Source organism: Argopecten irradians, chromosome 6, assembly GCF_041381155.1.
Source record: "Argopecten irradians isolate NY chromosome 6, Ai_NY, whole genome shotgun sequence".
Classification (NCBI taxonomy): Eukaryota; Metazoa; Mollusca; class Bivalvia; order Pectinida; family Pectinidae; genus Argopecten; species Argopecten irradians.
The window spans coordinates 7,255,616-7,268,652 of NC_091139.1; the positions used below are offsets into that span (position 1 = coordinate 7,255,616).

Below are 13,037 nucleotides of genomic sequence, written 5' to 3' on the forward strand. Positions count from 1 at the left end.
CACCTTCTTCGAAGCAATCAAATTTAATATAACGATTTACAGTTAAAATGCTTGGTGCAATTGTAGTCTGAACTTTTCTGCGACAATTAATTTTCAGAAAGTTTAACTGCCCACAAAACTTTTATGAAGTTGCTTAACAGTTATAAACTGACTGTTTTCTTTTACTTCTTTATAATTTGTATTTTTCTAATAATTGAAGATAAAAACAATGCTAATGAGTTTATGTATTTCATTTAATTCTTTTAGTCCGTGTAACATTGTTTTTTTATATAACTTTGTGAAATGAACCATTTTTATGATACATTGTAAAGGCCCCAAATTTTTTTTTTCCATTCATCAGATCTCATTTTCTTGAATTCCAAGACAACTAATTTCTCTTTCTTATTTTCTTACCCGAGATAATCCATTTCAATCATTCAGACACATAGTCACTGTCGGCTGGATACAAGCAAAATTTCAGGCTGGCAGCGAATCAGATTGAAGTTTTTTGAATGAGAGGTGTTCCTCATTTTACAGTTTGGACATCTCATGATCTTTCAACTTTAGAACAGTTTTCCATGTAAGAAATGGCAACCACAAGGCTAGACGTTATAGACAAAAAGATACTGGCAATTATACTGGCACCTTATAAAGCATATTTAATTGTACATGTACGTTTTAAAATTGTAATGTTTTGTCATCTATGCCCATTTGATTTTTTCTGCAATTCCAAATTCATGTGCATACCAGAACTTTTGAAAGATTTTCCTAGAGATCAAAGCAGAACAATAAAAAGAATTTTCTTCTGATGTAGTTCTAAGTATTTTGAATTAAAGGAATACAATAACTTAAAATACGGAGACTTTCAGCATAGACCAGCTTTAATTATCTTGAAGCGAATCTATATTGATTGTTACTTTATTTGTTTGATACAACAAGGGCAGATAATTCTTGATGAAGAAATGTCTCACAAGTCATGAGGAATGCTGAAATACAATTCTAGAGTGAGTATTGAAATATAAAACATCAAATCACAACATATTAGAATTACATTCAAAAAGGAAGATAGTGTGTGGCTATGTGGACATAGTTGGCGATCAGAAATCTTACCGGGAGTGATGTTCGTCAGGACGACCTTGACCTGGTCAGCGGTCATGTTGAGGAGGTGTGCTTTGCCGATCTGTAGTGCACTGGCCTGAGTGATAGTGGTCAGTTCTAGGACTGTGTTGTCAGGGTTACAGTGCTGTGTCCACATCAGTCCTAATATTCGCAATAGGACATGTATGTCAGAAAATGATCCCTGGAAATAAAACATTAACTTTTCAACCAATTTCATATTTTTAAAATAGTCGGACAAACTTTAATTTCTGCTTTTTTCACATTTTACAAATTTTTACAAGTAGTTTAATGGATCTTAACAATATTACATCAAAATTCAATACAGTGTATTTGAAGTCATTTCCAGTTAATCTAATTAAAGGTTACAAATACATTCAAAGTTCAAATGCACATGTAGTGTACAGTGCACAACATATTACTTTGACAATCTATTTCTTAGACAGTATGTATGTCTCTTTTACAAATTTTCGGCCTCTTGGCCATCTTCAGGTACAGAGAAACACAAGAAAAGCTAGGTGAAATCCATCTTAAACCTTTTGATATTATTGTTGCTACGGCATCATATCAAAAAGCTCAAGATGGATTTCACTTAGCTTTTCTTGTGTTTCTATGTACCTGAAAATGGCCATAAGGCTGAAAATTTGTGAGAGAGGCATTTAGACTTTTAGAATTATAAATATATATTCTCCTTCTGCAAGAATAGTATTTGAAAATCTTTTTTTTTAGATCTTGAAATACATGTAATTTGACAAACTATATGCCTTAGATCACTGAACCAGAAATCTTCTTCTCCATATATCCATACCTTGGTGAACTTCACGAGAAGTTGTCTGTACTGGTGACTGTATGGGCTCACAGACAATGACTTCAGCAACAGATTAAAGGTCTTCACCAGTAGTAAGGTTAACTTATTGTCAGAGTCTTCACAACAATGCCAGAATTTGGTCTCTGAAATCAAACAATTAGCCAACCCATCATTCCTATTAACAGTTCCAGGTATGCACATTTATATCTAATTAGTAAATATCCTTTCAAATTAGTACATATCCTTTCAACTTTGTACAAAATGACTTTTTAATAGGAACAGTTCATTTAATGTTGACCACAAGTTTCAAAAGAACTGTAAGAGTTCATTTAATGTTGACCACAAGTTGCAAAAGAACTGTAACAGTTCATTTAATGTTGACCACAAGTTTCAAAAGAACTGTAAGAGTTCATTTAATGTTGACCACAAGTTTCAAAAGAACTGTAACAGTTCATTTAATGTTGACCACAAGTTTCAAAAGAACTGTAACAGTTCATTTAATGTTGACCACAAGTTTCAAAAGAACTGTAACAGTTCATTTAATGTTGACCACAAGTTCCAAAAGAACCGTAACAGTTCATTTAATGTTGACCACAAGTTCCAAAAAGAACCGTAACAGTTCATTTAATGTTGACCACAAGTTCCAAAAGAACCGTAACAGTTCATTTAATGTTGACCACAAGTTTCAAAAGAACTGTAACAGTTCATTTAATGTTGACCACAAGTTTCAAAAGAACTTCGAGATTTCCGAAATCCCCTGTGATCACTCAAAATCTTTCACCGACCACTTTACTCATAAAAATCAATTGTAATATGAAATACTATCTTTGAAGTGACATGGGTGACAATGGACACCAACAAGAATAGTCTTAAAACTTGAAATATTAGTCAAGCAATTGAAACAAGGAGCTCACAAGTGCTTGCAAATATATGAACAGGCATTAAAGCAAATAGTAGCAGAATACAGGGGTTTCGAGATCATAAAGCAATGTGAACAAGTACAATTTTATAATAATGTCGATAAGTCAAACAATCCCCTGATAATGATGCAATCATTTGATGTGAGTTCCGTGATGTCTTTTCCACCGGAAGGTGGGACAAATGGATGATAAATTGTATTTTACCCACCTCATTTTGGGATCTCGAAACCCCCGTACTGATTCTTTTCTGTTCAGCTATATTACTTGAGTATGTGATATTGTATTAATATCAAAGCTGAAATCACCATCACTCTTTGAATTTTGATGTCAATTTAGTATATTTTACACCTTTGTGTGCATTGGTTCTCGGGTCAATTGTGCAATGAAGGGTAAATTACAGTGCCTAAGAAAATTATAATAATGAATTGACCGGTACTTCTATCAACTATTTGGTCATATGGGAATACAACAGATCTTTTAAAACTTACTTGGCATGCTGTCCTTGAAACCAGACAAGCGTTGAACCATTCTGTCCAGCAGAGTAAGTAGGAAGTTCTCAGGGATGAACTTTTGATTGTACAGATTTTCAGAAACTTTAGTCACTGCTGTTTTTAGGCAGTCATACGTCTTCTCCTTGTTTTTTATTTCCTTGTCCTATCAATTACAAAACAAAAGTCAAGCTTGGAATAATGCGGCTATTTAAAGTACACCACATTAACTTAAACTTGTATTAAATACTTAAGTCCTAGTTTTCCTCAATGTCTTTCATTTGTCATCAGACAAAACTTGTCAAGATGACCTTTGTCTTTTAACATTGAAGATGACCATTATATTTTAACATTGGAGATGACCATTATATTTTAACATTGAAGATGACCATTTTATTTTAACATTGAAGATGACTGTTATATTTTAACATTGAGGATGACCGTTATATTTTAACATTGAAGATGACCATTATATTTTAACGTTGAAGATGACCGTTATATTTTTACATTGAAGATGACTGTTTATATTTTAACATTGAAGATGACCATTATATTTTAACATTGAAGATGACCATTATATTTTAACATTGAAGATGACCATTAAATTTTAACATTGAAGATGACCATTTTATTTTAACATTGAAGATGACCGTTATATTTTAACATTGAGATGATCGTTATATTTTAACATTGAAGATGACCGTTATCTTTTTAACATTGAAGATGACCATTATATTTTAACATTGAAGATGACCGTTATCTTTTTAACATTGAAGATGACCATTATATTTTAACATTGAAGATGACCGTTATCTTTTTAACATTGAAGATGACCATTATCTTTTTAACATTGAAGATGACCATTATATTTTAACATTGAAGATGACCGTTATCTTTTTAACATTGAAGATGACCATTATATTTTAACATTGAAGATGACCGTTATCTTTTTAACATTGAAGATGACCATTATATTTTAACATTGAAGATGACCGTTATCTTTTTAACATTGAAGATGACCATTATATTTTAACATTGAAGATGACCATTATATTTTAACATTGAAGATGACCATTATATTTTAACATTGAAGATGACCATTATATTTTAACATTGAAGATGACCATTATATTTTAACATTGAAGATGACCGTTATCTTTTTAACATTGAAGATGACCATTATATTTTAACATTGAAGATGACCGTTATCTTTTTAACATTGAAGATGACCATTATATTTTAACATTGAAGATGACCGTTATCTTTTTAACATTGAAGATGACCATTATATTTTAACATTGAAGATGACCGTTATCTTTTTAACATTGAAGATGACCATTATATTTTAACATTGAAGATGACCATTTATATTTTAACATTGAAGAGGACCATTAAATTTTAACATTGAAGATGACCATTATATTTTAACATTGGAGATGACCATTATATTTTTAACATTGAAGATGACCATTTTATTTTAACATCGAAGATGACTGTTATATTTTAACATTGAGGATGACCGTTATATTTTAACATTGAAGATGACCATTATATTTTAACGTTGAAGATGACCGTTATATTTTTACGTTGAAGATGACCGTTATATTTTTACATTGAAGATGACTGTTATATTTTAACATTGAAGATGACCATTATATTTTAACATTGAAGATGACCATTAAATTTTAACATTGAAGATGACCATTTTATTTTAACATTGAAGATGACCGTTATATTTTAACATTGAGGATGATCGTTATATTTTAACATTGAAGATGACCGTTATATTTTAACATTGAAGATGACCGTTATATTTTAACATTGAAGATGACCATTATATTTTAACATTGAAGATGACCATTATATTTTAACATTGAAGATGACCATTATATTTTAACATTGAAGATGACCATTATATTTTAACATTGAAGATGACCATTATATTTTAACATTGAAGATGACCATTATATTTTAACATTGAAGATGACCATTATATTTTAACATTGAAGATGACCATTATATTTTAACATTGAAGATGACTGTTATATTTTAACATTGAAGATGACCGTTATCTTTTTAACATTGAAGATGACCATTATATTTTAACATTGAAGATGACCATTATATTTTAACATTGAAGATGACCATTATATTTTAACATTGAAGATGACCATTATATTTTAACATTGAAGATGACCATTATATTTTAACATTGAAGATGACCATTATATTTTAACATTGAAGATGACTGTTATATTTTAACATTGAAGATGACTGTTATATATTAACATTGAAGATGACCATTATATTTTAACATTGAAGATGACCATTATATTTTAACATTGAAGATGACCATTATATTTTAACATTGAAGATGACCATTATATTTTAACATTGAAGATGACCATTATATTTTAACATTGAAGATGACCATTATATTTTAACATTGAAGATGACCATTATATTTTAACATTGAAGATGACCATTATATTTTAATATTGAAGATGACCATTATATTTTAACATTGAAGATGACATTGTATTTTAAGGATGCTCCACCGCCGACAGAGCATAAATGATTTTAATCATTTGAACAATAATTGTGTTCAATCATGTATATATATGGCTAATTAACACAAAAAAATAATATAAAATAATTTATTTCGCCTTTGGTGCAGGCGCAATCAGTACTTCATTCCATATAGGATAAAGTGCCACAGAAAATTTTCGGGATGCAATTAATCATTTTTCATATTTTTAACTTGAAGTAAAATTAGAAGCTCAAACTTTTCAATGGTGGTAATGGTGTAAAGTAAGTAACTTTTGTAACTGAAGAAAAATACTAAATCGTCTGCTCCTGTTTTTTATAGTGAAAAAATACCATTTGTCAGCGGTGGAGCATCTTTAACATTGAAGATGACCATTATATTTTAACATTGAAGATGACCATTAGATACTAACATATTATAGAAACTGATGGCTTTACACCTCTAGTGTAAAAACATACTGATATGGTTGGTGTTTACCTGTGTGAGAGTTTGCTGAATAAAGTCAATCTGACGACTGCACAGATCTAGTGTGAAAGTTGTATTCTCTGTAAGATAGTCTACAAGTAGAAGTATCAGACACTTGGTCCTGTTGAACTTCCAGTCACCGCTCCAAACATCTACCTGTAAATCACACAGCAGTGACATCAACACAATGATAAAATCTAGGCACCTACTATTGTAAAATCTTAAAATGACTTCATAAAGAGTAACGTAAAAGAGATGATCCTCAATTTTCGAGACATCCAACACCTATTGATATTGATTTCAAAAGGCCCAAATTGGACTTTAATCATCCACTGCAAATTATTTAATTTAGAATGGAAAAAGTAAAATAGTTTAAAACAGCACAAAAATCTCTTTATGAATTATCCGCCTCGGGGCCATCCTCAGGTACATGGAAATAAAAACCAACTATGTGAAATCCCTTTTGAACTTCTTGATATGATGCTGAAGTAACTGAGCCCGAAAATTTGTAAAAGAAGAGACAAATATACTGTTTAAATTAGATATTTTCTCCCTCTGGAGGACGATCGTTTAATTAACCATAAATCATTGTTGCATACTAACCAGACGCAGTATTTCATCCTGATCCAAATCAGCCATACTTATCCCAAGATAGGTCACCCATTCAAGGTTAAACTCTGCTGGTTTATTCTTACCCTTTCTGTAAGTTTTGGTTACTACAGAACAAAAACATAAACACTTTGTGAAAATCCATTAATATCAGTGTAAAAAGTATGAAAGGATTCTTTTCATAATTTGTGTCAGGTTTCATACAAAAAATAAATTGTTCTTTATCAGCAAGTCATCAATGTATCTGACAGAATTTTATGCGACATGATGGAATGGGACATACATGACCGGATAGACATGCGAAATACTGTTCTCCACCTCATCCATTTTATGTTTATTGATATTTTACAGGTAGTTGGGTAAGCCTGTATGAAAACATGTCATCAGCAGTGGCATTCCAATTTTCTTGATAGTAACAACACAGTTGTATTGGGAAACAAGTCTTCAACATCTTAATCATACAGGAAAACGTGGAATCAAATAAACAAAACTTCCTTTGAAACTCTTTGGAAAAGGATGTGCCTGCTTATGAATCAAAGGCAGATATTACCCTTCAGAGATATAGGACAGTTAAATGAACTTCGATGATGTGACATATCGCTACCTACTTTTTTCCAAATTTCTGTAGAATACCTGAACTTAAATGATGCAAGGAGTTCTACCTACTTGTTTCAAATTTCTGTAGTACACTGTTGCGTTTTCCTACTGGCGACACCAGCACACAGTTACAAATCTCCAGCTTGGTGGCTTCATCACTCAGTGTAAAGAAGTATCGTATCACTGTAGGTAGGACTTTTTCGTCAAATTCCACAGGGCATTTACACATCAACTCCAGGGACAGCATCTCAACCTGATTCCTACAATGCAATACAGACTCTCAATAGTTAAAGATTCAACATAATTTTCTCTGATAAACAGAAAAGTAAAAATATATATGTTTTTCTTTTCTTTCCCACTTCAATTAGACTTTTACCATATCAGATATGTAATTTGCAAATAACCAATATTTAAATAATTTATACAAATCACATTCAACTTTGTTTCTAATGCGTCAGATTTGACTTAAAATTTCAAATTTGATTTCTCTTGTTTTAGCTTTGATTTCTACAGTTTCGGATATCCTATTAAACCACTCACCACTGTGTTGTCATTTTCTGATATTCTAATGTCTGAGTGTCTGACAATCTGTTCTGCTCTGCCTTCGTATTTAACACCTTCAACACCTCTAACAGTTTGCTATGGTCTTTAACAAACTTCCAGATGTCCTTCATAATTAAAGCAAAAAACATTATAATGTTACATGTACATATTTGCAAATAAAGTAAGTAAATCTTAATAAATCTTACTTTCTCTGTACTGCATTTTACATCACTTCGTATTTTTAAATCAAGCTAAGGGTTATGAATGTCAGTTGCCAGGTACTGACTGTAGGTTGGTGTTTTTTCTCTGGGTTCTCTGGCTTCCATCCATTAAGAATTTGCAGCCAAAACCTGGCAACTGCCTGACATCTTAGGAGTGAAGGCCATGAACTAATGGTATTAATCGGCTTTGGGATTTTTTTAAGTTTAATGCCCTATTAACAGCTAGGGTAATTCAAGGATGTGCCAGGTTTGTTGTTGGAGCAAAAACAAAGTATCCAAAGAAAAACCACTGACCAGCGGTCAGTAACTGGCAACTGCCCCAGATGAGATTCCAACTTACAACCCAGAGGTGGAGAGCTTGTGGTAATATGTCTGGACATTTTAACCACTCAGCCATTGCGGTCCCCTAATGGTATTATGTTGAGACTGGACAATACAACCTCTTAAAAATATATTAAAGAACTGATTACCTCAGCAGTTAGGACAATATTACCTGTTTAGGTGATAGGACATTGTGCACCACTCCTATATCATCGTCCTGTAGACGAGCCACTAGTGTGTCCGACACAAAGTCATGGTCCTCAATCTGTAACAACATTTTTGGCAAACATTCAAACATTTAAAAAAAACATTTGACATGGCTTTTCAAATTTTGAGTCTGTTGATCGATGCTTGAAAAACATAGCATATTGACTTCATTTCACTTTAGATACAAAGCTTGAAAAGAGATATAAAGTTCCTTTAATTAAGGTAAAAGAAAACATTGAGAAGATTCTGATCTTAAGATTTTTCACATAATTGATTGTATATTTTAATCGTTGCTCAGACATGAAAATCAATGAAATTCCATGAATCCTGACATACTATAGAAGTCTAACAAGATGGGAAAGGGAACAACAGGTAATATTTTTTAAATGAGTAATTTACAAATTGAATATTCTGGATGAAGCGTTGTGTAGTTTCCCTTCTGATGATACGGTTCTGGTGGTTAAGAAGCAGCAGTGACATGCCCGGGGTTTCCTCATCATCATCTCCCTGAATGGCCCCCACAGACAGTTGGAGGAAGGCCTTGACAATGTCTTTAACCACTGTATCCTCGGTCTCCGAGAGGACCTCCTCCACAGCCTCGTCCAGTACAGTATAGTACCGCCCCTCCAGTAGACGTACGATACTACGCAGACTTCTGTCAAACTCAGATTTCTCCTCCTCACCAATCACTCGGGGCCAGTATCTCACATAACTCTCAATGATTTCTCTGATGGAGACAAAAAACAAAATTAATACATAAAGGAAGTTTCTCGGATAGCTCTCAATGATTTCTCTGAAGGGCCATCTAAAAACAAAGTGTTCAAACTCCATATATTTACTTTGTCACTGCACAGTACCTTTATGTTGCTACTAAGTCAAATGTATGTTATTTTCCAATATCAACATTGTCAGTTAAGCTCCAGTAATCAGATTTCAAGAGGTCACAAAAAAACTGGGTTTAAGTCAATGTGAGAATTCATTGAAAAAAGTTAAAATATTCTTAAAATTGATCAATATGAAAAGATATTCTAATCAAATTGTTTGAAATGATTGAAGTGATTACCTGATAGCCAGTTTGGTGGTACTCTGACTTCGACTAGCGGTGGACACTAGTTATTGCCTAATAACCAGTTTGGTGGTACTTTGACTTAGACTAGCGTTGGACATAAGTGCTTACCTGATAGCCAGTTTGGTGGTACTCTGACTAAGACTGGCGTTGGACATGAGTGAGTACAGCTGACTGAGGTACTGGGGTACCCCTCCACCCGAGTCGGAGTCACTACTGTTACCCGAGCTAGTCAGGATAGAGTATTCCCTCACGGCACAGGGAATCAGCCTCAGTAGGAACGTCTGTATCAGAGAATCGGCCTTGAAGTGGAGAGTCATATGGGCCAAACAGTCCACAATAGTTGCCTGGCGACATAAATGCTTGAAAGCTCTGCAAGTGAAAGTAAAGAAAACACACTTCAGACGTCTGAAAAGTTCATTCAATATTTGAAGAATGAGAAATGGAGGAATGTATATGATGCTTACATTTTTTTCAGTTTTTAAAAATCATTAATTTTAAGGCTAAAAATTGTTCCTAGATATGTACCATTCTACACCAGTTATTAATTAAGTCTATTCATCTTTTAGCCTAAAATTTACAGTTAAGACCTACCTAACAAAATAAGTGCTGCACCATTACATAAATGATAATCAAATGCTTTTTTCTAGACAGTGAGTGAAATTAAGGTACACCATCATTAGAACATAAATTGGACCATATGGTTACCTTTTGGTAAGTTTGGAAATATCCTGGGTCTGGAACATGAGGAGCAGACAGGAGACAGCTTCCTGTAGGAGCTGAGGTGACAGGTGCTACAACAAAACAGGAATAATGTCAACATTTTGTTTGTAGTTCAAGTACGACATAGCTGAGAACAGACAGGTGCTACAATGATATAACTACTTCTGAATTTATCATTATATTTTTAATTTCATTTTCTGAGGTGTCAAGTCAACACTATTAACACCAAAAGTTTCCATATGAAAAGCATATGCATAGTACGTGTTCTAAAATAGAACAAATATAATAAATCTTACAATTACAAAGAAAGAATTATGATTCTGTCTTCATTCCTGATGCCGTGGGTAGAGTTTGTGTAGTACAAAGAATGATAATGTTGCTGAGTGGTTCTGTACCTTACACATCCCATTCATCAATGTATCCAGCAGAGATTTCTGGAGTTTTGCCTTGAACAGAAGCTGTGCTGTTATCATGTAGGCAGCCGCCTTGTAGTCTAGGACCTTGGAGCGCAGACCGTGACTGATGTGGGAGAGAAGTGTGGAGACAAGCTCCTCCCTGACCTTCCCAGAGTCCAACACACCAATAATCGTGGTGGTGAAGAAAGAAAACAAGGTCCGTAAATGTGGCAATTTATCGCTGTACTGAATATGTACCTGTAGAATTGAAGCAAACAATGAAATAATCTGTATAAAAACACTTAGAGAAATATCAGTATTTTCCTTTATCATTATACAAGCTCGATGGATAAAATGGTACAAACTTGTCTAATATATTCCACTGACATTGTGGGGGGCTGGTGGGTGCTCATTGGTTTAGGAGTCCACCTCTGGGTCAGACATTTATATATTAAAAGACCCTAGCAGTCAACAGGATGTAAAATGAAAATAAAGCTTTATCATACTTGACTTATTACTTTCATAAGCACAGCATTTTATGTAGGATTTTTTAAAAGCAAGTCCAGAACACAAATTTTCAAATTTTGTCTAGTCCCAGTACAAAGAAATGTGTGCTATCACGTGGTCACTATGTAGTTGAAAATAATATAGAGGGTTCTCCCAATATTTTGGCGAGTTCTATAGAAAAATTATGATTCCAGGTCTCATCTAGATAAGTCCAGTAAATCACTGTATATAGTTGGTATTATAATGACCTTACCTTGACTGAATTGTACACCATATCACAGACAGTTGAGAGGAATGCAGGGTTGGTCCGACAGTGATTCACTAATGTCATCTTGGCTAAATGGACTCCAGATTTCTGAAAATCATTGCCAATAAAAGATTTAATAAACCTAACGTTAAATGACAACACCTAATAAGTAAGAAATCAAAATTTTGCAAACAGGCTATTAAAATCTGTATATTTGATATACCTCGTCACTTACAATACATGTCCTATGAAATAGCAAAAATATTGTCTTTGTGAATTTTACCAGCTATACTAACAATAAAGTATTAATTTTTTATCATGACTTTAATGCCAAAGCTGTTATTGAATTATTGTTCTGAAGAGTGGTTATCAGTTTTTTTTATTTATTTGTTTATTTTTAGGACATTTAAGAAAGCCACTGCCTTACCTGTATCTGTTTGAGCCAGTCCCATTTAGAGGCAGTTTTAGAATCGAGAGGTAACAACTGGACGACGCGGACGAAGGTTTTACTCTCATGATAAGGCAGCACACACATAACCAGCTGGTCAGTATTGTACTGGTGGATATGGTACCTGTATAGCAGGAATAAAAAAAAAGTTCCAGATTTTAATGATGCTACACCTCTGACAAATGTTATTTTTTCTCTCTATCAAAAACAGGAGAATACAAATTAATATTTTTCTTTAGTTACAAAAGTTACTTAATTAACACTATTACTATCATTTAAAAGTTTGATCTTAATAATTTCATATTTTATTTCAATAGGAAAGTACTTCAAATAATTAATTACGTCCCAAACAAAATCCACGACACTATGCCCTATATGGATTTAAATACTGATTGTACAACAAACAACAGATGGAAAATTAAGTATTTTGTTTACATTTTTGTATTAATTAGACATATATATACACAATTTAACATAAATTATTGTCCAAATGAAAAACCTTTCAAAACTGACACTTGTCTACCAGTAGTCTGGATCTGTCTATTTTGACTTACTTGATGGCATTTTCCTTTCATTTATGATATTTTCCTTTTTAATTACGTACCTGTATAATCCGGAAACCTGTCTTTATCAGTCAAATATGCTGGTCTCCTAGTGCCACCCGATTTAGATCAGATACACTGCAGTATATTATATATTGTAAACCAACTTTCTTTCGCAGCTATTAAATTTTGCGATTTCTATTTCAAAACAAGTTAGCGAAGATAAAAATTCACGGATTAAAAAAATTTCCGGAAATTCCTATCAGAATCAATGATATAAATGTTTG

General features: G+C 32.9%; 1 protein-coding gene across 1 annotated transcript in view; it reads right to left on the reverse strand.

The window, feature by feature from the left end:
- Nucleotides 1-13,037, reverse strand: part of LOC138326174 (HEAT repeat-containing protein 1-like) — a 34,495-nt gene that overhangs the window by 18,905 nt on the left and 2,553 nt on the right. Inside the window, 14 exon segments of the mRNA XM_069272302.1 lie at nt 1,031-1,279; nt 1,904-2,046; nt 3,312-3,477; nt 6,337-6,480; nt 6,928-7,040; nt 7,600-7,790; nt 8,071-8,198; nt 8,788-8,880; nt 9,222-9,549; nt 10,000-10,260; nt 10,597-10,682; nt 11,007-11,264; nt 11,767-11,868; nt 12,188-12,332. Of these exon segments, the coding sequence (XP_069128403.1) occupies nt 1,031-1,279; nt 1,904-2,046; nt 3,312-3,477; nt 6,337-6,480; nt 6,928-7,040; nt 7,600-7,790; nt 8,071-8,198; nt 8,788-8,880; nt 9,222-9,549; nt 10,000-10,260; nt 10,597-10,682; nt 11,007-11,264; nt 11,767-11,868; nt 12,188-12,332 (2,407 nt within the window).